This window comes from Salminus brasiliensis, chromosome 22, assembly GCF_030463535.1.
Source record: "Salminus brasiliensis chromosome 22, fSalBra1.hap2, whole genome shotgun sequence".
In the NCBI taxonomy this organism is placed as follows: domain Eukaryota; kingdom Metazoa; phylum Chordata; class Actinopteri; order Characiformes; family Bryconidae; genus Salminus; species Salminus brasiliensis.
In genome coordinates this window covers 33372665-33397575 of record NC_132899.1, presented here as the reverse complement: position 1 = coordinate 33397575, position 24911 = coordinate 33372665, and the positions used below count along the sequence as shown (strand labels likewise).

The 24911-nt window shown below is 45.2% G+C and overlaps 2 protein-coding genes across 2 annotated transcripts in view; both read left to right on the top strand.

Annotated features, from left to right (window-relative positions):
* Positions 1-1915: 1915 nt before the first annotated feature.
* On the top strand, positions 1916-8543 carry LOC140543963 (retinol-binding protein 3-like). Its single transcript, XM_072667291.1, has 5 exons — positions 1916-4489; positions 6812-7132; positions 7231-7421; positions 7608-7750; positions 7850-8543. The coding sequence occupies exons 1-5, from the start codon at positions 1937-1939 to the stop codon at positions 8173-8175; spliced, it is 3534 nt and encodes a 1177-aa protein (XP_072523392.1). The 5' UTR covers positions 1916-1936; the 3' UTR covers positions 8176-8543.
* A 2725-nt stretch (positions 8544-11268) lies between these two features.
* antxr1c (ANTXR cell adhesion molecule 1c) overlaps positions 11269-24911 on the top strand; it is a 36533-nt gene continuing 22890 nt past the window's right edge. The window contains exon 1 of the mRNA XM_072666937.1: positions 11269-11828. Within this exon, the coding sequence (XP_072523038.1) occupies positions 11677-11828 (152 nt within the window). The 5' untranslated portion in view covers positions 11269-11676. The remainder of the gene's footprint in view (positions 11829-24911) is intronic.

Sequence of the window (24911 nt, the reverse complement as noted above, 5' to 3'; positions counted from 1 at the left end):
AGTATAATGTGTAGACAGCGCCCTCTGCTGGTAAAGTTGGATTCAAACAGATGATTAAAAACTGAGGAAGGCTGAAGTGTACTGAACTTAATGTGCTGCAGTGAGGAGCAGTAGACATGTTGTGTGATGATGTATAGTAATAGCAAAATAATAAAATAACATTTAAAAAATATTATTGAAATAATGAAATAAATAGCCAAAGTCCTGCAAAAAAACTTAAATTTTGTCAACTTTGACTTTCTGAGCTGAGGTTAAGAATCTGGCAGTTGTTCTTTGCCTTTTTGGCAATAAGATGTTTTTATGGGACAGTGACAAAATATTCAAACCATCCATCCATCCATAATTTTATCCACTTCATTCTGGTCAGGGTTGCAGGGCAGACCACCAGTCCATTGCAGGGTACAATTGAGCATGGCCAATTTACCTATCCAGAGGAAACTTATGCGGACACAGGGAGATCAACACCCTCACAGACATCGCCCGGAGCGGGGATTGGACCCACAAACCCCAGATCCTTGGAGCTGTAAGACACATGCACTACCTGCAGTACTACCGTGCCACCCGGGGCTTTCCTCAGAACGTGTTGGCTGCCTGCCGATGGCTGCCTGGCAGTTGGAAAAGAGTGCAGTGGCTTCACATGTATCCTTACTGTCCTAGTGTTGGGAGCACAGCTAGTGCTAGTTCTTTACTGCTAAACGTTTACTACTATTAGTTTAACTCAAAATATTAGTTCTTACATAAAGAAGGGAAATATACTTACAAATGTACTTTTATATACTAGAAAGTGGGCCAATTTAGTCCATGGAAGTATTAGAATATAGTATATGTGTAAGTATACGTAATAAAATCAACATTAAGTACATAAATGTTTTAGTAAGGGGGCGGCAACTACTGAAAGTTTTATATAACTTTTTGTTAAAATACTTAAAACAACCCCTGTAATGTTATAAATACATGAAATGAACCTTATCAGTAAAGCAAATGTTGGATGTGATATAAGCACCAACCTATTTCTGAGAGTTTTCATGACTGCTGTTACCTAGCTGTCCTCTTTCTATTCTTGGAGCCAAACATTCCCTCCCATCTGGCACTCTGGACAATGCCCCAGAAGTCTTAAAATGAAAATCACAGTTCCCATTGGCCACAGGGAATCAGCAGACAACATTGCATAAGAGGCGGGGTATTAAAAGATCAGGCTGGATTAAGAGTATATTGCACCAATTAGCATTCAGCGAGGGTGGGCTTACGTAATTCTGTTTTGTAAAAATGGGTAGGGTCTCTCGGGTTCCTGGCCAAAGTCTGTCCACGTTATTATAAAACACCACACAGGAATGTACAAATGTACTAAAAGCAGCTTAGAAAACAACGGGAGGTTGGCACTGGTAAAGTGAACAACAGTGTTAGTGTTTATTTCTCTGAGGTTTTGCCTTCTTAAACTGAACCGTACTGTAGACATATGCCACTGATCACTCGTGCTCTCAATGAGCTTTCAACATTTCAACAACCGATTGTCCCAGAGTTTCTTCAAACTAACCATAATGAATCACTATTTACTGTTTGGAGTAAAGAAGAACATGGAGTCCATTAGTTATAGGTCACGTTACAGCTACAGGACACATTTTGTAAGCCATCACTCCACCCTGAAACATCAGATTTTGCCGTTATTGTCTTGCTGATGCACCAAAGATAATGCGATTAAAGGTTTATTCGGAGGGAAAGCCTCTTATGTCAATGTTGTTGTCCAAAACCTGGTGGTGAAAGCAGAGCCTCATCCAACAAGGAACTGCCTTCTCGAATGAATGGATAGACACTAGAACTGGAGAACCAGAGAAGTCGATCAGAAATGGCTAGTACTGGAGCTTCTCTTGCTGTGATAGTGATCCTCTGTGGGGTCTTCGTTACAGATGCATCATTCCAGCCTGCACTGGTGTTGGAAATGGCTAAAATCCTGCTTGACAACTACTGCTTCCCAGAGAACCTAATCGGCATGCAGGAGGCAATCCAGCAAGCGGTAAGCAGCGGAGAAATCCTGCACATATCGGATCGTAAGACGCTCGCAGCTGTACTGACCGCCGGGGTGCAAGGTGCACTCAATGACCCCAGGCTGACCGTGTCGTATGAGCCTGACTACGTTCCTGTCACGCCACCTGCTCTTCAGACGCTCCCAACAGAACAGCTGATACGGCTAATCAGGAATTCTGTTAAACTGGAGCTGATGGAAAGCAACGTCGGCTACCTGAGGATTGACCGCATTATAGGTCAGGAGGCGGCCGCGAAACTGGGACATCTTCTCCACGAGAACATCTGGAACAAGCTCGTCCACACGTCAGCAATTATCTTCGACCTGCGGTTCAGCACAGCAGGGGACTTGTCCGGCGTTCCTAACATCATTTCATATTTCTCTGATCCTGACCCACTTCTCCACATAGACACAGTCTATGACCGACCCACTAACACAACTAAGGAAATGTGGACAACTGCAGATCTTCTTGGTGATAGGTACGGTAAAAGTAAAGACGTGATCGTTTTAATCAGCAAGCGCACCGTGGGTGCGGCGGAAGCTGTGGCCTACACTTTAAAGCACCTGAAAAGAGCGATAGTTGTTGGGGAACGGTCTGCGGGAGGGTCGGTTCGAGTTGAAAAGGTGAAGATCAGTGACACTGGCTTTTACGTTACAGTCCCTGTTGCTCGGTCCATTAACCCAATTACAGGCCAGAGTTGGGAAGTCAGCGGGGTTTCACCATCTGTCACAACCAACCCAAAAGAAGCAGTGTCAAAGGCCAAGGCCCTCCTGGCTGCCAGAAAAGTCATCCCAAAAGCAGTCAAAAGAGTATCGGAAACTATCAGGCGCTTCTACTCATTCCGAGACAAGGTCTCAGCTTTACTGAGCCAACTAGCTACCGCAGACTTTTCCACAGTCATTTCCGAGGAGAGCTTAGCAGCCAAACTAAACTATGAGCTGCAGTCTGTATCTGAAGACCCACGTTTAACCGTCAAGATCATGCAAGACTTCCCGGTCCTCCCTGAAGATGGCCCAGACATTGATGCCACCATACTCGCTGAAAACCTTATTGACACATTATTTAAAGTGGAAATATTGTCCGGAAATGCAGGATATATCCGCTGCGATAAGTTCCCTAAAACATCGGTCCTTGGTGGACTGGAGGATGAAATTGCAGAAGAGGTTTGGGAGGTAGTTAAGGAAACAGGAAATCTGATAATTGACCTGCGCTATAACTCTGGTGGCTCATCAGAAACACTGGCTTATTTTCTTTCTTACCTGTACGACAGTTCGCCAACCGTGCATCTCTATACAATCTATGACAGGATCCAGAACAGAACCACTGATTTCCATACCCTTGGTAACATCACCGGGACCTCCTATGGCTCCAAAAGGGGAGTGTATGTGTTAACTAGCTATCACACCTCTGCAGCTGGGGAAGAATTTGCATATCTGATGCAGTCCCTGCATCGGGGAACTGTGATTGGTGAGATAACATCTGGGACACTCCTTCACTCAAGGTCATTTCGAGTTGAAGACACAAGCATCATCATTACTGTCCCTGTTCTGAACTTCATCGACAACAATGGGGAATGCTGGCTAGGTGGTGGCGTAGTCCCAGATGCCATAGTGCTTGCTGAGGAAGCAATCAGTCAAACTCAGGATATCATAAAGTTTCACAAGAATATCCACGCTTTGGTAGAAGCAGCAGGACACCTCTTAGAGACACATTATGCCATTCCAGAGGTTGCTTCCAAAGTCAGTCAAGTCTTGCAGTCAAAGCTGGCAGAGGGAATGTACCGCTCAGTCGTTGATTATGAGTCTCTTGCATCTCAGCTGTCTGTGGATCTTCAAGAAACCTCTGGCGACCACAGGCTCCACATTTTCTACTGCGAAGTTGAACCAGAGCCCCAACACAGGCTGCCCAAACTCCCATCTCCTGAGGAGGTGGGCTATATTATCGACGCCCTCTTTAAGGTAGACGTCTTTCCTGAGAATGTTGGCTATCTGAGGTTTGACATGACGGCTAATATGGAATTCATGCGAGCAATCGGACCTCAGCTGATCGAAATGGTGTGGAGCAAGCTGGTGAACACTGACGTACTGATCATTGACATGAGGTTCAATACAGGGGGCTACTCCACAGCCGTTCCATTGTTCTGCAGCTACTTCTTCGAGGCAGAACCCTTGCAGCACCTGTATACCATTTTCGATCGCTCTGCCAAAACCATGACTAACGTTATGACCCTTCTCGAGGTTCTGGGACAGAGGTACGGCTCAAAGAAAGACCTTTACATTCTGACGAGTCACATGACTGGGTCAGCTGCAGAGGTGTTTACCAGGACGATGAAGGACCTGAAGCGGGCCACGGTAATTGGGGAACCAACAATTGGAGGCTCCCTCTCCAGTGGGACGTATCAGATCGAGGACAGCATCCTTTATGCCTCCATTCCTAATCAGGTGGTGTTGAGTGCAGTGACTGGAAAGGTATGGAGCGTGTCTGGAGTCGAGCCAGATGTGTCTGCTCAGGCAAGCGATTCACTGAATGTTGCCAAGAGAATGATTGCCACCAGACGCCAGAAGTCAGAGTTAGGGAAGTAGTGTGGGTGGTGACAAAGCCTAATTCGATTACGAATTTAGGTCCCATGTTTTTTTGATAGTCCTCTTTAGTTTATCTACAAATGCCCAGTGTGTAGACTTTCTGGTGAAGTTCTGCATCTACAGAGAACCTTCAAGAAGTATTTGTATGTTTTATTTTCTACAATGTTCTTCGAACCTTCATTTCCTTTTCGTTGATTGTGGACATGTTTAATTAAATTCATCCAATCAGCCATAACATTAACACCACTCACATGTAAATCCAAAAAACATTGATCTTCATCTACAGTGGCACCTGTCCAGGTGTAGATATATTGAACAGTCAGTTCTTGAAGTTGATGAAGGTGTTGAGCAGGAAAACACTTAGACAAGAACCAAACTGTGATGTTCCAGACAATGACTGGGTCAGAACATCTCCAGAACATCAGGCTTCAAGTCTTGTGGGGTGTTCCTGGTATGCAGTGGTCTGTACCAACCAAAAGTGCTCCAAAAAATGACAACTGGGGAAGCTGTAACAGGGTTGCTGATGCTCATGGGGGTCCCACCTCACAACTTACAGTCTTACAGAGACTTAAATGATCTGCTACTAAAGCATTGGTGGACCACAGGACACCTTCAGAGGTCTTGAGGAGCCCATGCCTCAAATGCTAAACTCTGTTGTGGCAGCATGACAGGGACCTACTCAATATTTGGAAGGCGGTATTAATATTATGGCTGATCTGTGTATACTGCCTAAGTTGAACTACATAAAAAGCAATGCAAACTGTTTAAGAGGTTAAGTAGTTGTTAAACTAAGTTATATTAAATACTATTTTAGAAAACTTTTGTTAATATGATCAAATGTAGAACATGTACTTGTTTTTCATTCTGAATGATGTATATTATTTTGTGTAAAGTGGACAATTTGAGACTACATAAATACATACATTCAAAGATTTGCATTTTTTTGCATTTCAGTATTACATAAAATCAGCAACAGAGGTTTACATTCTGCCCTTAGAACCCAAAATAGCCTTAAAATGACATAACACTAAAAAAAAACACTTACCACCGTGAATTAAACAAAAAGATCCAACTTGGCCTGATGTGTTGCATAGGTACATTTTATTATGCACATTTGATATGTTTCATTTGTATATTTTAGGCCATAAGCCCATGAGGTGCATGCATTATTAGCCTGTTTTTGTCTTACCAAAGCAACTGGGCTAATAAGATTAAAGGTTTATTGCAAAAGCCTCTTAGATGTGTGTTAACACAAACCTGATTGTAGAAATAGTCTCATCTGATAAACCTCTGCGGAGGACCAAACGCTGCAGTAGCACCCGAGCTACACGACCAGCCAGGATGGCTCGAGCTGTAGCACTCTTACTATCACTGCTGGCCTTCAGCAATGCCGTTCACTGTGCTTTTTCCCCTACGCTTATTATGGACATGGCTAAAGTTCTCATGGACAACTACTGCTCACCAGAGAAGCTTGCAGGTATGGAGGAGGCAATAGACACCGCCAGCAGCAACACAGAGATCCTCGGGATCCAGGATCCCAGCACTCTTGCGAGTGTGCTGACCGATGGAGTTCAGAACACAATCTATGATGCCAGAGTTAAAGTCACCTACGAGCCAGATTATGTTCCTGTGGTGCCGCCGGCAATTCCTCAGATCCCCCCGGAGCAACTGGCTGCCGTGGTTAAGGGCACCGTGAATGTGGACGTCTTGGAGGACAACATCGCCTACCTGAAGATTCAGCACGTTATTGGGGAAGAAATGGCACAGAAGATCGGACCACTTCTGCTGGAGCATGTCTGGAGTAGAGTCCTCCCCACCTCTGCAATGGTCCTGGACCTTCGCTATGCTGTCTCTGGGGAGCTGTCGGGCATCCCGTACATTGTGTCCTATTACACTGACGCTGAGCCTCTCATCCACATTGACTCTGTGTACGATCGCCCCTCAGACAGTACCACTGAGCTCTGGTCCATGCCCACCTTGCTGGGGAAGAGGTATGGAACCTCCAAGCCCTTGATCATCCTGACAAGCAAGAATACCATTGGTGTCGCGGAAGACGTCGCTTACTGCCTTAAAAACCTGAAAAGAGCCACCATCGTAGGAGAGAACACAGCCGGAGGATCTGTGAAAATCGAAAAGCTCAAGGTCGCTGAAACTGACTTCTACGTCTCGGTACCTGTGGCTAAATCCATCAACCCAATCACCGGCAAGAGCTGGGAAGTGAAAGGAGTGGCTCCAGACGTCGAAGTGAAAGCAGAAGATGCCCTTGATGTTGCACTTAAAATCATTAAGCTTCGTGCTGAAATCCCTGCCACTGTCAAAGCTGCTGCGTCTTTGGTTGCAGACAACTACGCTTTTGAAAGCATTGGGGTTGATGTGGCTGAAAAGCTGGAGGGACTTGTAGATAGTGGTGAATACAACATGATCTCCTCTAAGGAAGCACTGGAAGAAAAACTCTCAGCAGATCTCGCAAAATTGTCCGCGGACAAGTGCCTGAAAGTCACCGACAACTCCCCTACAATGCTGCCAACGGTGAGAATGTGGTCTTTCTTCTTGTTGTATTGTAGGAATAAGACAGGAGGTTATGTAGTACTGGACTGTTCACAAATTACCTGCTTCTGTGTTTCCAGGATACTTCTCCAGAGATGCTGATTGAACTCATCAAAGTTTCCTTTCAAACCGACGTGTTTGAGCACAACATTGGTTATCTCCGTTTCGACATGTTTGGGGAGTTCAACCAAATCCCGGTCGTTGCCCAGATCATTGTGGATCAGGTCTGGAATAAGGTGGTAGATACAGACGCAATGATCCTTGACCTCAGGTAAGGTCTCACACCTAAGACGTCTCCTAGCAATTTGAAATGAAGACCATCCAAGTTCATGTTCATCTGATGACCCGTAATTCTTGACTGGTTCTTTGACTGCTGTGTCCATTAACTTGTATAGATATTTGGAAATGAGCATTGTATTCTCAGTGATGTTAATCCAGACTCGAATTTGCTTTGAAGGAACAACATTGGAGGGTCAATTAACCCAATTGCCGGGTTCAGCTCGTACTTCTTTGATGTGGACAAAGAGATTGTATTGGACAAACTATACGACAGACCTTCCGGCACCACAAAAGACCTGGTCACCATTCCACAGCTGACAGGTAACGTGAAGATCTTATACCTTAGTACTTCCCATGTTGTATGAGATGAAGTGTTTTCTAATGGTTTCCAAATCTAACGGTTGCCCCCCCACCCCCCAGGGAGGAGGTACGGCTCCAAGAAGAGCCTGCTGATTCTGACAAGCAGTGTGACGGCTGGCGCAGCTGAGGAATTCGTGTACATCATGAAGAACCTCGGCCGTGCCATGATTGTGGGTGAGGCGACCAGTGGCTCCTGCCAACCCCCGAAGCCTTTCCAAGTTGGTGACAGTAATATCTTCTTGGCCATTCCCACCACCCACTCAGACACTGCTCAGGGTATCGCCTGGGAGGGTGCTGGAATTGCCCCTCACATTCCGGTGCCTGCTGAAGCAGCCCTGGACACAGCCAAGGGCATTCTCAACAAGCACTTTTCAGGGCAGAAGTAAGTTTCGTGGGGACTGTGGATAGGCAAGCAACCTGTATTGTGTATTTTAGCAAGCCCTCTACCACATGCTTAGGCCTTCCGTACACTTTAGTAAGCGTTCTTTTTGCAACTGGGGAGTTTAAATAATGTTCAGGTGCATGGTTTCAGACCAGGACCTTATTTATGTTGTCTGTACTGTCTCTCTCTATGCTCATGGAAATGTATTTTTTGTTTTACACTGAAACACCATCATGCTAATCTACTAATTGAGGCACTTACAAACTGCGAAATTGTGCAAAATTCGAATGGTATAAAAGAATATTGTATTTTTTTCCGTATTGCAGCTTATTTGGTGTGTAATTGTGTAAAAATCAAATGATAAACATAATAAAGACAATGGAGAACTTCCCATGAATTCTGAGGAAACGATACATGAAGTTTTTGGATTTCTAAAGTTCTCCGGACGTATTTGAGAAGTCTGAGAGTCTGAGGAAAAGCAGATATTGTAAGAAGTTTGTATTGAGTGTGTTAAAATGATTAAATAATAACACCATTATGCAAGATTTAATATCCTATTGTTACCGAAAGGATCACTGGAATGGGGTCTAGAACCTTTGTCCCAGCTTTAATGAAAGCTAACTTGTACTTGCATCAATTCCAGACACTCATGTAAAAAAACAAGCCTCTTAAGAGTTTATCCTGTGATCTTTAGTAACTGATTCACAGGTAATTTAACAAAGATTTCAGCAGGTCAGCAGGCCAGCAGGCCACACGGTTGCCAAATAACGGACGTGTTAATGCTGCTAGGCGCCTGCTGTGCTGACTTGCCTTCACAATAATGTTCTATAAATGCACTCATAATGCTGACCAGCTCAGTATCTCTGAGGTAAAATACTACACCATCCAGAAGATGGCAGTAAAACACTTCAGGGGATGGATTTGGGCTGTATGATGTTTTTGACAAAGGAGTTACATTTCCACAATCAGGGCAAAGCATCCAATTCCAATCACATTGCAGACATACACACAGTATATATAACTCATGCCAGAGAAAAGGAAGGCAAGGACAGGCCTATTGTTCCTAACCAGTCGACTAAATTATAGAGGAAATCGCTTCCCAACCTTCCTGAGCTGGTGCTGATTAATGTCTTACACAACTTCAAGCTTCTTTAGGTAAGCGCTAGGAGGAATTTTACTGACCGGACCTGAATCTAAGAGTGTCCAGTCTTATCAGGGGGTACAGGGCTGTGAGGGTGAGTGTAGGGTTCTTCATTCCAATCATCAACTGTTTGAAGACACAAGTGAAGTCAAGATGCCTTGATGCCTTAATGATCCAATCATCTATACAAGGTTTTCCAGCAATCCAAATAACTCCATAACCAGGCAAAGATCAATGTAAGCACCCAAAAGGTTCTTAGAGTTGCCATGGCTCTGTTCCCCTTTGAACCTGTCAAGAAATCACTTGCCTTGAATTTCACAAAGCCACATTTCTCAGTTCAGCCAGAAATTCTGAAGTAAGGTCAACCCTGTATCATTAGGAGAAATGCTGAGGAACATCCCTATTAGCCCAGTCCTAACATCAAGCAGACGTTATCTGGTTGGGGATCCCCCAGTGTTGTGTGTTCTATAGCCCCAGGCTCACCCTATCTGATCTGAAACAGGAGATAAGATGGACATCCCTGCTCTTACTATAATCTGTAGAGGACCAGAGGAGTAAACAGAAGTAAACAAAATACCAGACTAAGAGTAAACAAACTACAAAAAGGACATAGAACTAATAAATGAATCAACAGGACAATTACAAAGACCAAATGGAATGCTAACCGAATCCCAGAGGGGCATACCACAAAGAAGAGCCTCACAGGTATACAGATAACTGAACAACAAAAGGTAAGGACCGTCCAATAGAAATGTGCCTCAGCTCTTTGCCTATTGGTCAGGAAATCCAACTCTGCCAAGCATGGTGGTCAAGGTGCAACACGCTAGCGGACATTTAACCAAATATTAGACTTTTTAGTCTGTCACTATCTGTCCAAATACTTGTGGCCACCCCTTCTAAATAACACATTCAGCAACTTTAGGTTGCACCATTGCTGACACAGATGTGCAAATGCACACACACAGTTTGTCTAGTCCATAAAGTAAAGCAGTACTGTCAATAGAATAGGACTCTGTGGAGCAGATCAACAGATTCTGCAATCTGAGTCATCCTGACCTCACTGATGCTCTCGTCACTGAATGCAATCAAATCCTCACAGCGATGCTTCAAAATCCTTCCAAAATGTAGTAGAAAGCCTTCTTCCCTGAACAGGAGAGTCAGACAGGTACTCCAACAAAAGCAGGGTCAACTCTTTTTAATACTCATGATTTCAGAAGAAACAATGAACACGCAGGTGTCCCAATACTTTTGTCCAAATAGTGCACTTAAGGACATGTCCAACATGAAACAAAGGGACGACTCGAACTCAGAGACACAACTACTACAGGCACACCTGGGGAAAACAACGGCAGACGGCACAAGACAGAAGAGACACAGATAGGAACACTGAAGACTGGGCGGGGCGAGGGCGAAGCGAGGGCGGGGACAAGGACGGTAGCAAGCAGAGCAAAGCAAGAACACTATAGCTATAACAGTGTCCGAAACTATAGTGCCCTGTCCACTATATGCACTCCCAGATAGCATGGCCACGTGGGGCCTGTACAGGTAACCCAACTGGGAACCAGTACGGTCTGACCACAGGGTCAACATTTGCCCCAAATATGGATGACCACCAGGGTCAGTGATGGGACACAGGGTGAGGCTGAACTTAGGGTGAACTGGCTGCGACGGTCTGATCTGGTCATGTTGGTCAGCTGTTCCACTTGTAGATGATTTAGTGAATATTAATGAGCGAATATTAATGAGCGAATATTAATTAGTGAATATTAATGAGCGAATATTAATGAGCGAATATTAAGTGTTTTAATAGTAAGCTGTGGGGGTGGGGGCGGGGTCTGACAGTGTTACAGCAGTGAGGATGAAAACACGAACTTATCCTTTAAACCCCCCAACACACACACACACACACACACACACACACTTTTCCTGAGAGGGGCAGAAACCTGACACCGGGCCTGCTCACACACACACACACTCTCACACACTATCCTCCACAAGCTGCTGCAGACCTCCGGCTCGCGCTACACTCCCAGTCCAGCCAGCGCGCGCGCGCACACTGTTTTTAGGAGTTTTACTGGTTTTAGGAGTAAAGCTGAACTGGGTCCAGTGCGCCTGCTGGTGCTCCACTGACCGGTCCGGTTCTAGGCTGGAGGATCGCGCGCGACCACGGATCCAAAAGAGAAAGAAAAGAAACTCTTAGAAGAAGAAGAAGTCCGCTCGCGCTGCTCTTTGTGTTGATCCGCCCCGGAGCCGAGCTCGCGCTGGGGATAATGTGAACAGGCTCTGGTGGTTCTGAGGAGCGGTTCGTTTAGGTTCTGCTGGGTTCTGTTCGGTTCTGCTGGGTTCTGTGTGTGAGGAGTGAGGATGGCGAGTTTCGGGATCAGGGCTTTTCTCCTCCTCGCGCTCTCGGGATGTTTGGTTCTCACCGCGCGCTCGGCTGCAGCGGCGGAGGCGCACGAGGAGGAGGACCAGAGATCGTGCCAGGGTGCTTTCGACCTGTACTTCGTTCTAGATAAGTGAGTAACCCGTCTAGAGCTCTGTTCTCTCTCTCTCTCTCTCTCTCTCCCCATCTCTCTCAACCACTCTCTCTTAATGTGTTGGCATGCATCTGCACGAGCCTTACCCAACTCAAGGCCTCTAGTACAGGGTTCTCCTTTAGAACTGCAGTGGAACCTTTATGTGCATATACCAGCACAGGAACCCGGATCTGTTGGGCTTTAAAGGGCCCATACCCTTGACAGCACTGAAAACAAGGGTGGGGGGGTTCTCTATAACAGGTACTCCATAGAACCAGAAGGGTTCCAATACTGTGACAAGCAAAAAAAACAACAACTTTGTTTGCTTAAAGCCTTAACAACAACATTGTTTAAGGGTTCCTATGTGGAACCATGACAAGCCAATCAACATAAAAGGTTCTTTGCCGGCAGTCTAAGAAGTACAGGTTCTTCGGTTCTTTGGCTTTTGGTGGTACGTAGAGCCGTTCTGCAACAATTCCTGTAAAGAAAGTGGATGTTTAAGAGATCTCAAGGTTCTCCTTTCTATAAAGAACAATTTAACCAGTCAAAGAATCATTCATGCATCTCAATGGTTCCCTTAGGTTCTTTTCTAAGGAACCCTCTTTTTGAAGCTGCTGTAGATTTCCACTACACCAACGTGTCCTTTAAAGTTTACGTGGTTCTTCTGCTGGGGGGGTTCTATGATCTGGAAGGACCTCAAATGGTTCTTAAAAGCACCAAAAAGGATTGTTACATCATTTGTTCGAACCCATTGTCAAAACTGTACAGAACCCTTGTGGCTAAGAGTGTTGGTTTTTAAAAGGTTCTTAAAAGAACAATGCACAAGAGGCCGTCCATCAAATACACGGAACTATGCAGAACCGTCACCTTTACTAAAGAACCCTTGGTGAACCCCTTTTAAGGGTGTAAGGGTTCATCGTGTGCAAGCCCAGTTTCTTCAGATCTGAATGTGAGGGTTTGTGATGTCACAGCGACCTCTGTGATGTAAGCCTGTGATGTTGACGCGTGATGTTCGCTTTTGATGTAGGCTTGTGATGCAAGAGTGTGATGTAGGCGTATGATATAGACGTGTGATGTAGGCGTGTGATGTAAGCGTATGATGTAGGCGTTTGATGTGTGTGATGTAGGTGTGTGATGTAAGCCTGTTATGTAGGCGTGTGATATATGCGTGTGATGTAGACGTGTGATGTTAGTGTTTGATGTAAGTGTGTGATGTAGCTGTGTGATGTAAGTGTGTGATGCAGCTGTGTGATGTAAGAGTGTGATGTAGGCGTGTGATGTAGACATGTGATGTAAGAGTGTGATGTAGGCGTGTGATGTAAGAGTGTGATGTAAGTATGTGATGTAGGTGTGTGATGTAAGAGTGTGATGTAGGTGTGTGATGTAGGTGTGTGATGTAGGCGTGTGATGTAGCTGTGTGATGTAGGCGGGTGATGTAGGCGTTTGATGTAGGCCTGTGATGTAAGAGTGTGATGTAAGAGTGTGATGTATGCGTGTGATGTAAGTATGTGATGTAGGTGTGTGATGTATGAGTGTGATGTAGGTGTGAGATGTAGGCGTGTGATGTAGGTATGTGATGTAGGCATTTGATGTAGGCATTTGATGTAAGAGTGTGATGTATGCGTGTGATGTAACCGAGCTGCGAAAACAGCCTGTTTTCAATTCACAGATTTTGTGATGTCACAAGAACCAACACATTTACATATCGTCTGTCCATTTATAGCAGTCTAGCTCCGCCCACTCACACTATCTCAACCTGGAGCGTTTTGAAGACCTGAGACAGCCAATCAGAACATGACAAATTTACATGAAAAAAGTTGGATATCGACCCTTTAACCCAACCCCCCCCCCCCAACCCCCATCATTTAAAAGCTTGTTTTTCCTGCATTTTGAGGCACAAATACGCTAAACCCACCCCGAAACGAGCTCGGCACATGGAACTGAGGAACCGGCGTGAGGTTCTGCTGGGCTCTGGATCCGGACAAGCTCACCACCGCCTTGTCCCAGAGTGTGTTCCTCATTAACCCAGATTTACAGTATATTTACACAACGGTCTGCGTGGGATGGGATTAATTAGCGCTCATCCCTGTGGGCAGGCAGCGCTGTCATGCTGTGTTGCTGTCTTTAAAGGGCCCATAGCATGGAAAACTCTCATCATGAGACTCTGTACCTCCCCCATATAACGAGCTACGCTGCTAAATCAGGCCGGCTTTTAGGCTGCCTGTTTGTTGTGATGTCACAAAAGCAACGCATTTGCATACATATACTATTTTATTATTATTATTTATTATATATAGAGTAATAGTTCGCCACCCTTGTAGGTCTTACGTCTGAATTAAAAGCTATATAAATACAAATCTCGTCCAAATATATAACATTTCTCATGTTATGGATGGTTATTACAATGTTATAAGACATTACTAGCATTAAAGGGTCCGTACCCTACTTTTAAGGCTTGCATGCGCCAAATGCGGCCGCAATTAATAGACTAATACATTATGCAAATGAGCTCTGGTCTGATTTGCTTCTGGGCTGAAACGCTCCCTATCTAAGCCTGAACCGGAAATGTGGTGTTGGTTGTGTGACATCACAAATGAAGCCCGCTGTTTTTGTTTGGGCTACTACTTGAACAAGGCAGCAAATCAGAGTGGAGCTCATTTGCATATATCAGTTGGAAACAGCCGGTGTTAGACTAAGGGGTAAGCAGAGGTTAGGAGTGTATACTGAACAGTCAAACACACGGAAAACTTGGATACGGATCCTTTAAATAGAGCCTGTCCAAAACAGTCTGATCTTGATATTCTCTCCGGTCCATCTGTGTGTGTTTGTGTGTGTGTGTGTGTGTGTGTGTGTGTGTGTGTAATGACGCAGAGCGGGCTGGTATGTGTTGAATAAAGTTTGCTGAATAAGCAGTTATGGCCGATCTCTGCCTCGTTCCTCTGCGGTGGTTTTTTCCACCCGGCGGCCTCAGAGAAGGGCCCAGAGAAGAACCCTGAGAAGGACACGTCCAGCCTGCAGGTCCAGCCAAGCAGCTTCCTTTCTCACGCCGCGTCCGACCAGCAGGAACTCTTTTTACGGGATGTTTGAGCTCATTTTCCTTCTTTTCGCTTTCGCTGCTCACTGGGGTTTCTAAAAGCTGGAGTCCTGCAGGCCGGGTCGCTCCAGAACCATCCATGGCCTAGTTTCTGGCGGAGGCCTGAAAGCCACATGGGAAATGTCTGTGGTGCCCAAACCCGACATCCATCCTCAGAGGGAAAAAAAAAAAGACTACATTTTTTTCCTGCTTTAAGAACTTTAGAGCTGGGTTTGCAGTTCGTTCCTCCTCAGAGCATCAGAACCCAGCTGAGATCCGCTCTGAACATCCTGCTGTATTGATCACAGGATTTCACTGACGAATCAGTACTGGAGAGGAAGCGGCGTCCTAAAGGGCCCACACCCTGCCCTGTACCTCCAACACATCCTCCTTATTGTCTTCGGCGGTTTGACAGTGCGCACACATTGCTAAGTCCACACAGCCCCGTCAATACAGCCCATAATATACGGAAACTAAACCCCTTTGGAACTCAGTACTTTTGTGATGTCACAAAGAAACACATTAACATACAGGATATCCATCCGGCTCCACCCGTTTACACCAAAGTCGTAGCAAGTGATTTTACCCCAGACTGAATTACGAATGAGGCAAAACACAGAGCAGCCAATCAGAACAGAGCTCATTTACATAAATCATGCCACATATATCATGTCAAAAAATTATTAAGCTCCACCCATTTATGGTGAAGTTATAAGGAGTGTTTCAGCTGGGACGGTTTTCCACAAAACAGAGCAGCCAATCAGAACAGAGCTCGTTTACATATATCAGTCTTAAAGGCACAGTCTGTTTTATTGGCTAATTAGCATTTTTTGGTGATGTCATGTACAGTCCATATATTAAAGTTGCACAAACAGCTGTTTTTGAATGTTGTTTTTGTCTTACAGAATGGCCTGACTTCTGTAAGTGGTTCAGTGCAGGGCAGCCAATCAGAACAGAGCTCATTTACATATATCACGCTTAAATGCTACACTTGTTCTATACAGCATATATACGCCTACTCACCTATAGCTCCGCCCATTCATGGTGAAGTTATAAGGAGTGTTTCAGCTTGGACTTCTTTCTGAATAAGGCACAATACAGAGCAGCCAATCAGAACAGAGCTCATTTACATATATCAGTCTTAAAGGCACAGTCTGTTAAATTAAAAACTCATAGCCTGTGGTTTAAAGGTTAACAGAGTACCAGAATCCTGTGAGACTGATCATATTTATGTATCATTTGCATACTGTGAATGTAAAGCGGTTCTACAATCTACACCGTCAGTTCTAGAGAAGATCTAACAGTTTACAGGACTGTATCCGGACTCTGGAGGGCAGCTCGAGGGCAGCAGGAATATCCAAACACTTCCCAATGTTTTTCTAAGACTTTGGAAAAAGTGACGTTCAGTAAGTGCAGCAGATCTACATGTGCACTTCTCCAGCCTACAAATGGGCAGAATTCTCCCAATAGCTCAGTGTTTGAGAAGACTTTATTCAAACTCACCCACTCTGATTTCTTTACAGTGATGGTAAATGGAACCAGGCGTCAGTCTCCATGACTACAACACAAATAAAGCCCAGAATTTATTAGCTATCCAAACCCACCAGTGAAGCTACACAAGTCTTCTGAGGTTTATATGGAATGAAGAAGATGATGATGATGGTAAACTAGCGTAGAATCAACTAATCAACTAATGCAGTATCTTTAGGGACTACTTCTTTGCCCTGCAGCATGTATCCCTCCACCATTTTAATGATCTGGTTCTAAAAGCAGGTTCTAGAGCCGAACTCTTCTCAGAACTCTGGTAGAACAGTGTCTCAGGCATCAGGCAGCGTCTTCATCACCATTAGGTGAAGAACTTTCTGTGAGGAGCTTTTATTATTAGAGCTGCAGACGTCTGCTTCCCTTCACTTTCACTCTAGTTCTGACAGGGGAAGGTTATCTAGAATCGAGCACTTCACACGAAACCCCCCAGTCTGAATGACCATTCACATCTTAACTATTTTTGGCGTGGTGATTTTGTGGGGAATTATGAGAAATGGGTGGACTTCCTCTTTATCTCCATACATTGTTTTAATGTTCTCCTCCTACAGAAGAGGACAATGAGTAACGTGTGTCTAATATGAGTTATTATTATTATTATTGCTATTAATGTCAAAATTCCAGTGAAATTAGGAACTGATTTTCCAAAAACAAAAAATAAAAATCCCCTCACCCCCACACGAATTTAGACAAAGAAACTAAAATAGATGGATGGCTGGTTATGGCAGAAATCAGTCCAGAATGTAGAAATACTGTAGTTTCACTTCTTCTCATATGACACAGATTATCGTTCTGGTTATTTAGAACCAGTCATCTAACCATGCTCCCCCCCAAAACCCCCCACCCCCATTGGAAAAAACAACAGTAGTGACCTCATTATTCTTGTTCACTGCATTAAAGAGCTCGCCTCACAAAACCCAAGTTCTCCTAACGATGGAAAGCCTTTAGCAGACATCCTACACAGCACCAATGAAGGGTTCCACTATTTTTATTATCAGTCCTACATAGAACCTTTTTTGCTTAGATTGTAGAACCCCTGATAAACAGCACCTGTGCAGTCCTAAAAAAAGGTTATTTTCCTCAAAGGTTCTTTAATAAATCAATGGTTCCTAATAAAGGAATAGAACCAGGACACCTCAGAGCCAATTTACTGTTTTATAGAACCTTTTAAAAGTAAAAGGGTTCTGTATAGCACCAAAAGTTTTCCACTACTGTTACAAGCCAAATAACCCTTTTTTAGTACTATGTAGAACCCTTTCTGTTTGCAGTACAGCACCAGAAAGGGTTCTACTGTTGTTATCAACAGTCAAAGAACCCTTTTACAATATTATGTAGAACCCTTGTTGTTCAAAGTCTAGCAAGAAAGGCTTCTTCTTATGTTACAATTTAAAACTTTTTCATTACTAAAAAAATTGCTTTTTGGAAAATAAAAGGGTTCCACTGTCAAAAGAACCCCTTTCTGAGGCTACATTCTAAACAAAAAGGGTTCTGCAGAGAACAAAAATGGGTTCTTTGGCTTTCAAATGTAACACCAGTTTAGTTTAAAACAATGGTTCTGCATAGATGTACAGAACCATGACAACTCAAAGAGCCATTTCAGTGCTTAACAGTTCTGGTTGTCTAAATCTTTCTAGAACCTTTTCAAAATGTTTTAATTCCACACCAAAACAAAAAAAAAGGGTTCCACCATTGTTACAAATCAAAATTTTCAGGACTATGATAGAATGTTTTTTGTTTAGTGTAGTAGTGGGGTTCCACTGTTTTACACGTTAAAGAACCTATACAGTGTGCCATACAGAACTTCAAAGGGTTCTTCAAAGGTTATTTAGTAAAAACAATGGTTCTATATAGATGTACAGAACCATGACATGACAACAACAAGGAGCCATTTTAGTGCTTAATGGTTCTGTTTGTCCAAGTCTTTATAGAACCTTGTTAAAATGGTTCTGTATCCCACCAGAAAAGGGTTCCACAGTGCTAATGAGAGTAGAGCTGGAGGGCAGGAGGAGTGTCGTGCATGGCTGTGCTGGAGGGGGGGTTCATTTTACTAGCTGAAAAACAAGCTTAAAGAGGCCTAATTAGCTGCTTATATAATTGGCATCACACAAAGCTGTGTGTAACATGGCTATCTTGACCTGTGTCAGCCAAGATTGCTGAAGAGTGATGAGGGGAGAGAGAGCGCCATCTACCAACCCGGAGAGGGAGTACGACCAGTTGTGCTCTCTCAGACTGCGGCTGCTGATGGCAAAGCAGCATTACATTTACATTTACATTTATGGCATTTGACAGACGCTCTTATCCAGAGCGACTTACAAGGTTACTCGTATTACAGAGGTGGGCCAATGTAGTGTTAGTCTTGCCCAAGGACTCTTATTGGTGTAGCGCAGCATAGTCACCCAGACCGGGAATCAAACCCTAGTCTCCCACATGGTGTGGTAGCTCACTGGCAGGTAGTGGTGTTATCTGTTGCGCCACACCAAGCGCATGGCTCGGGATTTGAACTTGCAACCCCCCGGGCCGTACTGGCAGCACATTTGACCACTGAGCCACTCAGAGCCCTGATACTGAGTGTTCTGATTGGTTCTGTAACTGAAGTGCGGAAAAAGTCTGGTTCTGTAAAGAACCATCTACTAGAAGTTTGCTTTGCTGGCCATGGAAAGAACCATTTTACCAGGCAGAAACCACTCAAGTCCGTTCAGAAAGGGTTCTGTATAGTACTGAAAAAGGTTCTTCCAGCGTGGTTGTTCACTAAAAAAAGAACTCTTCCAGAACTCTTAAGAAAAAGGCAAGAACCCATTGAAGAACCCCTTTAGGTCAATTATTAGAACATGTTGTGCATGATCCTCAGTTGTGTTATGAAAGTCATAGAACCCTTTTACTGCTATGTAGAACCCCTTTTTTCTGCCAGTGTAACACCAAAAGAGGTTCCGCTAATGCCTTGAGTGGAAGAACCCTTTTCAGTACCATGCAGAACCCTTTCTGTTCTGTTTATAGAACCGTTAGGTGCTTCTTTTGCAAACTTTCTTCTTCAGGGAACCAAAAAAGGTTCCTTGATTGTTAGGAGTGAAAGAACCCCTGGACGTAAACAGAGAGAGGGGAAGTTTGCACCGAGGGTTAAATGGGGCTCGGTGTGCGAAGGGTCCATATGTTTGGACTGGGGCTGTGTTGGGGGGTGGGGGGTGTCGGGGGGGTTAAAAGGAAGTTGTGGAAGGGGGAGGGGGCTGGGGTGCAGGCGGAGGCCTCGGGCTGAAAGTAGGTTAGCGGTTTCTCAGCACAGATCCCACTGCCTAGTCAGTTAAACTGGAGTGTTGTCATTGGTCCCAGGCCGGGGTGGTTCTCACCGAGGCGGCGAGCTCGGCCCCTGTCCCATGCCTCTGAGAGCGGGGGTGCAAACGGGTGGGCAACTTTTCCCGGGCTGAGTTTTCACACATTTCCAAAGTAAACAGTGAGCTATCGCTTCACCACCTTTACTGAGAAACCTCCTCATAGACCAAATGGACAAAAGTATTTGGACATCTGCTCGTTGCTTGTTGTTTCTTCGAAAATCAAAGGTGTTAAAAAGAGCTGGTCCTGCTTTCGTGACTGTCTCTACTGTCCAGGGAGGAAAGGCTTTCTACTAGATTTTGGAGGAGGAGGAGCATTGCTGTGAGGGTTTGACTGATTTCATTCAGCGACGAGTGTTAGTGAGGTCAGGATGTTGGATGATGGTCACCTCCCCACCTCACCATCCCAAAAGTACTGGATGGAGCATCACCATCATTCCAGAGATCACAGTTTCAATTATCTCTGGGCACAACAGCTCAATGTGGATCCATTTATTAGAAGAGGTGTCCACAAATATTTGGACACATAGCATAGTGCACATTTTGGGTCTTGGAGAAGGTGCTTAGCAGTTTAGCTCTGCAAATTTCTGTCCCCTCAGCGACAGTGCTGGACGTTTCCACCGTCAGTTTTCTTAAAGCAACCTAAACAGCCTCATTAAAGTTTAGCAGTGATGACATGTTTACAGCGTCCAAATACTTTCTGGGCGGCTGTTTGTTGACTAGGTTTAGGATAATTGCACGCGTTGTTGTGTTCTGCTGGTTCAGGTGCTGATGTTCAGCAGAACGCTGTCGCGAACACATGGTGGAGAGCAGTTAGTGGACAGTGAGTCAGAGCAGGGCCTCAGCTGAGATCCTGTAGAGGCTCGTCATCGCGACTCACGCTGTGATCCAGCCGTTACAGAGCCGGGGAAGGGAAGGGCTGGATTAGCCACTGCTGACTCTGCACAAAGCCCACAGCCAGACTTTCTCGGTTCCTCCGAGTGCTCTCCCACATCTTCTCCGGGAGCAGAACCAACAGAAGATATTTTCCAGCTCCGAGCGAACTGCCATGGGCTTTCAAACCATCTTACCATGTGTCGCTCTTTGCAGAGGAGGAACACGCAGGGCGTGACCGTGAAAATGCCTAAACTGTGCTGTGTTGTGGTCAGAAACCATGTTATTAGTGAGTGATTTACTACCACCTACACAATATGGACAAAAGTATTCGGTCACCTGCTAAGTTCCTTGTTTCTTCTGAAATCAGGTGTATTAAAAAAAGATTCCTGTTGATCTGCTTTAGAGGGTCCTATTCTATTGGCAATACTTTTATTCAATACATGGGCTAGACAAGCTGTGTATGTGCATTTGCACATCAGTGTGTCAGCAATGGGTGCAGCGGTTTGTTCATAGATTGGTTTCGCATATTTTGTGGGGTCTCACAGGGCTCTATTTTAGGGCCTACGAAGCTTTGCTTATAACAGTGTCAATCTAGAGTTTAAGGGACCATGCTCATTAAAAAGGGTGTCCACAGACATTTGGCCATGTAGTGTATCTGTTTAGCTATTGCAGTTGATGCAACTATTTGTGATGGCAACAGAATCTGGGGTTCCAATGCTCGGTCCATTTCCATTTAAGAAGCTCAGTGTGCTTATTTAGTTTACACCGGCAGTCGTTAGGCTAACACTGCTAACAAACACTGGATTCCGACGGGCACCAACCACATAGCAACCACCTTGCAACACCCTAGCAACCATCATCTATGGTGCAGTCACTTGCTATCTGCATCCTTTCGGCCATCTACCACAGGGGACGCAATAGCATCTGCTTGCAATAGCATAAACAACCACTTTGAACAACATAGCAATTGCCTTGCAATTCCAGAGCAACCACCTAGCAGCATCTTAGCAATTGCTTAGCAACCACCTCATATGACATAGCAACTGCATAGTAACACCAGAGTAGTTGCAAAGAAACAGAATACCAAACTTCCTCGCCGCAACTTAGCAGCCTCTTAAGAATTGCTTAGCAACAGCATAGCAACCCCATAGCAACCACCTTGCACATCATGGCAACTGCTTAGCAACCCCATAGAAACTACTTACCAGCAGCCTAGCAATCCCTAAGCCACAGCACAAAACCTCTAGTAACAGCATTGCAACCTCAGAGCAACCACCTAGAACACCATGGCAACTGCTTTGCAATCTCATAGCAACCACTTGGTAACCCTGTAGCGATGTAGGTATTTTCAGGTTTTGATGTGCACCAGGTCTAATTCTGAGAGCTTCTGTTCCTGGGGGTCTTGTTCTGCTCGTCCAGTTATCCGTGACCCGGTCAGTCAGAGCACTCGGACGCACTCTGCAGGTTTCTCCATCAGCACAGCTGATGACATCACTCGTTCCTTTTTCCCTAAATGAGGAACACGCCAATGCCGGCCTCGTTCAGCCTGCTGAAATCGGCGCCTCTGGGAGGCGGGTGCAGGTCATTACAGCAGATCAAAGCAAGAGCGCCGCAGAACGCTTCATCAAGGGTCTCGCATGAAAATGGCCACTTCCTCCTGGAGCTCTGTTTGTACAGGTGAGGAAAGTGCTAGCGAGGCACCGAGCCCCACGCTCGCTGGTACCTCAGAAGAACCCACCGGGCCAAGGTAAACACCCTGCATTGTGAAGTTCGGCCGCGTCGAGTCCGGAGCTGCGGCGAGGCCTCGGCCTGACCCTGGACAGCCGTGGCAGCGGTTGCCCCTGTGTGGCATCTGCTCTGGTTCGGGAGTTGCGTCGAGCCCTTGCCTCGTCTTCTGTTGACTCTGCTGAAAAGAAGAAAAAAAAACACCGTCCACCCCAGCCTTCCTCCCCTGAGTCACCGTCGGCTTTCAAGATGAAACAGATTCATTAGTAAGCTTTTTTCGAGAACACAAACATGCTTTCACATGACCTCTGTAACGTAAACAACGTCTGACTAGAGTGTTGACGTCTCCTTAAAGGAGGAGCTCATCAAAACTCCCCCGGTTCCCCCCCAAACCAAGCTGAGCAGATAGTCCCGTGTTGCCTGGGGCTCCTCTGGAGCTTCAAACAGTAAAAAAAATATCCTATATTAAAGTCATTATATCCAATGTACTAAATGGACAAAAGTATTGGGACACACTTCTTAATCCGAAATCATCACACACTCTCCTCATAGCGAGAGGAAGTGTGCAGGAATCTCTGATTATGTGGTTTCCGACATCGTATGAGTCACCGGTATCTGGAAACATGTAAAGAAATATGCTAGCATGGCTAAAAACCTAGCGGCAGCAGCAGTTTTGAAGGCTGTGGTGAACTTCTGTCTGCTTATTTTACTGTACTTGTTTAATAACAAAGACTGCTAACCAGCTCCACACGGTCTGAGGCAAGAGCGTGAGGATGTAGGGCTGCTGTTAGCTCCATGCTAACTTCCATTAGTTCTTAGCTACATTAGCCTCTTAGCTCCAGTACTAAACCAGAGAACACACCAAGCATGTATACGCTTAGCGTTATACCCTAGATGGACAAAAGTAGCGATGAAGGCTTTCTACTAGATTTCAGAGGAGGAGCATTGCTGTGAGGATTTGACTGCATTCAGCGACAAGAGTGTTAGTGAGGTCAGGATGTTGATCACCACCCCACCTCATCCCATCCAAAAGTACTGGCTATAGCACCTTCCATCATTCCAGAGAACACTGCTCCACAGCAACAACCTAGAAACAACATAGCAACCACTTAACTACACTACAGCATCAGCCTAGGGTACCACTGTAACCATTTTGCAACATCATAGCATTCACCTAGGATACCATAGTAACGACTTAGGATGCAATAGCGACCACCTAACACTATAGCAACCACCTGGCAACAAAATAGCAACCACCTATCAACTTCCCAACAGGTGGATAGAGCTCCACCATCATTCCAGAGAAGACAGTAGTTCCACTGCTCCATAGCTCAATGCTGGGGGGCTTTATGCCCCTCTAGCCCACGCCTGGAATTAGGCAGCATGGTGACCTTAGGCTCAAGTTTATTGATCTGCTCCAGAGAGTCCTATTCCATTACAGGTCCTCCCACAGGGACTAGACAAGCTGTGTGTGTGCATTTGCACATCTAAAGAAGCTGAATGCATTCATTAGCAGGGGTGTCCACAAACTTTTAGATACTGTAATGTAGGGTGGGGGGGGGGGGATTTGGTGAACTAGCCCTTTGGTTCCGTTAGGGATGTGTTGTAACTGTGTCAGAGAGGACGGCTGAGGACCGTGGTTGATGTTATGTCTGGCGTTCTGACTAAACCCTGTTACATCAGCAGAGCGGAGAGTCGCTACTGGAGCCGGGCTAAACTTAGCCAGACTATGCCTTCGCAGATGTGAAGAGCAGGTTAAATCACTTCCTGTTTGTCATCTAGCATTAATGAATCACCGCTGGGACAGGAAACCATCGGACTTCATGCGGCTTTTACTGCCCTGCCTCGGGGTCACAGCGCAGAGAGGGGCAAAAGCAGAGGGACCCTGACCAGGAGAAGACTAACCCTTCCCTAAAGCAGCAGCCTGTATCAATTATACTGTAAACCAGCAGCTTCAGGATCATGCTGATGCTCCACTGACTGGAACAGGGAGAAGGGCGCCTCCGTCATTCCCACTCCGGGCTGGAGCGCTGCTGCTGCTACTGCACTATGGAGCTTTGGTGGTGGAGCTGCAGGAGGAGAACCTCTCTCCAGAACTGCTGAGTCATATTAGTGCAAAATCCTGTAGTGTTACTCTACCACCTCAGCCCACATGCTGCTCTACCTTCAGATCAAGCTTCTGGAGCTCTCAGCTTGTCCAGAAAGCAGGTGTAAATCCCTCTATGAGAGGCATTAGAGATCCACTATAGCAACCAGCTGAAATACCATAGCAACAATTTTAAAACACCTTTTCAATTATCTGGGATACCACAGCGACCACCTTACAACCATTAAGCAACTCCATAGCAACCACCTAGCAACAACATAGAAACCACCCAACAACACTACAGCAACCACCTCGGACACCATAGCAAGAATTTTGCAACACAATAGCAATCACTTAGGACATCATAGCAACCACATAGTGCCCTTCTAGCAATCAGTTAGTAACACCATAGCAACCATTTGGGATGCTATAGTGATCACCTAGCAACAAAATAGCAA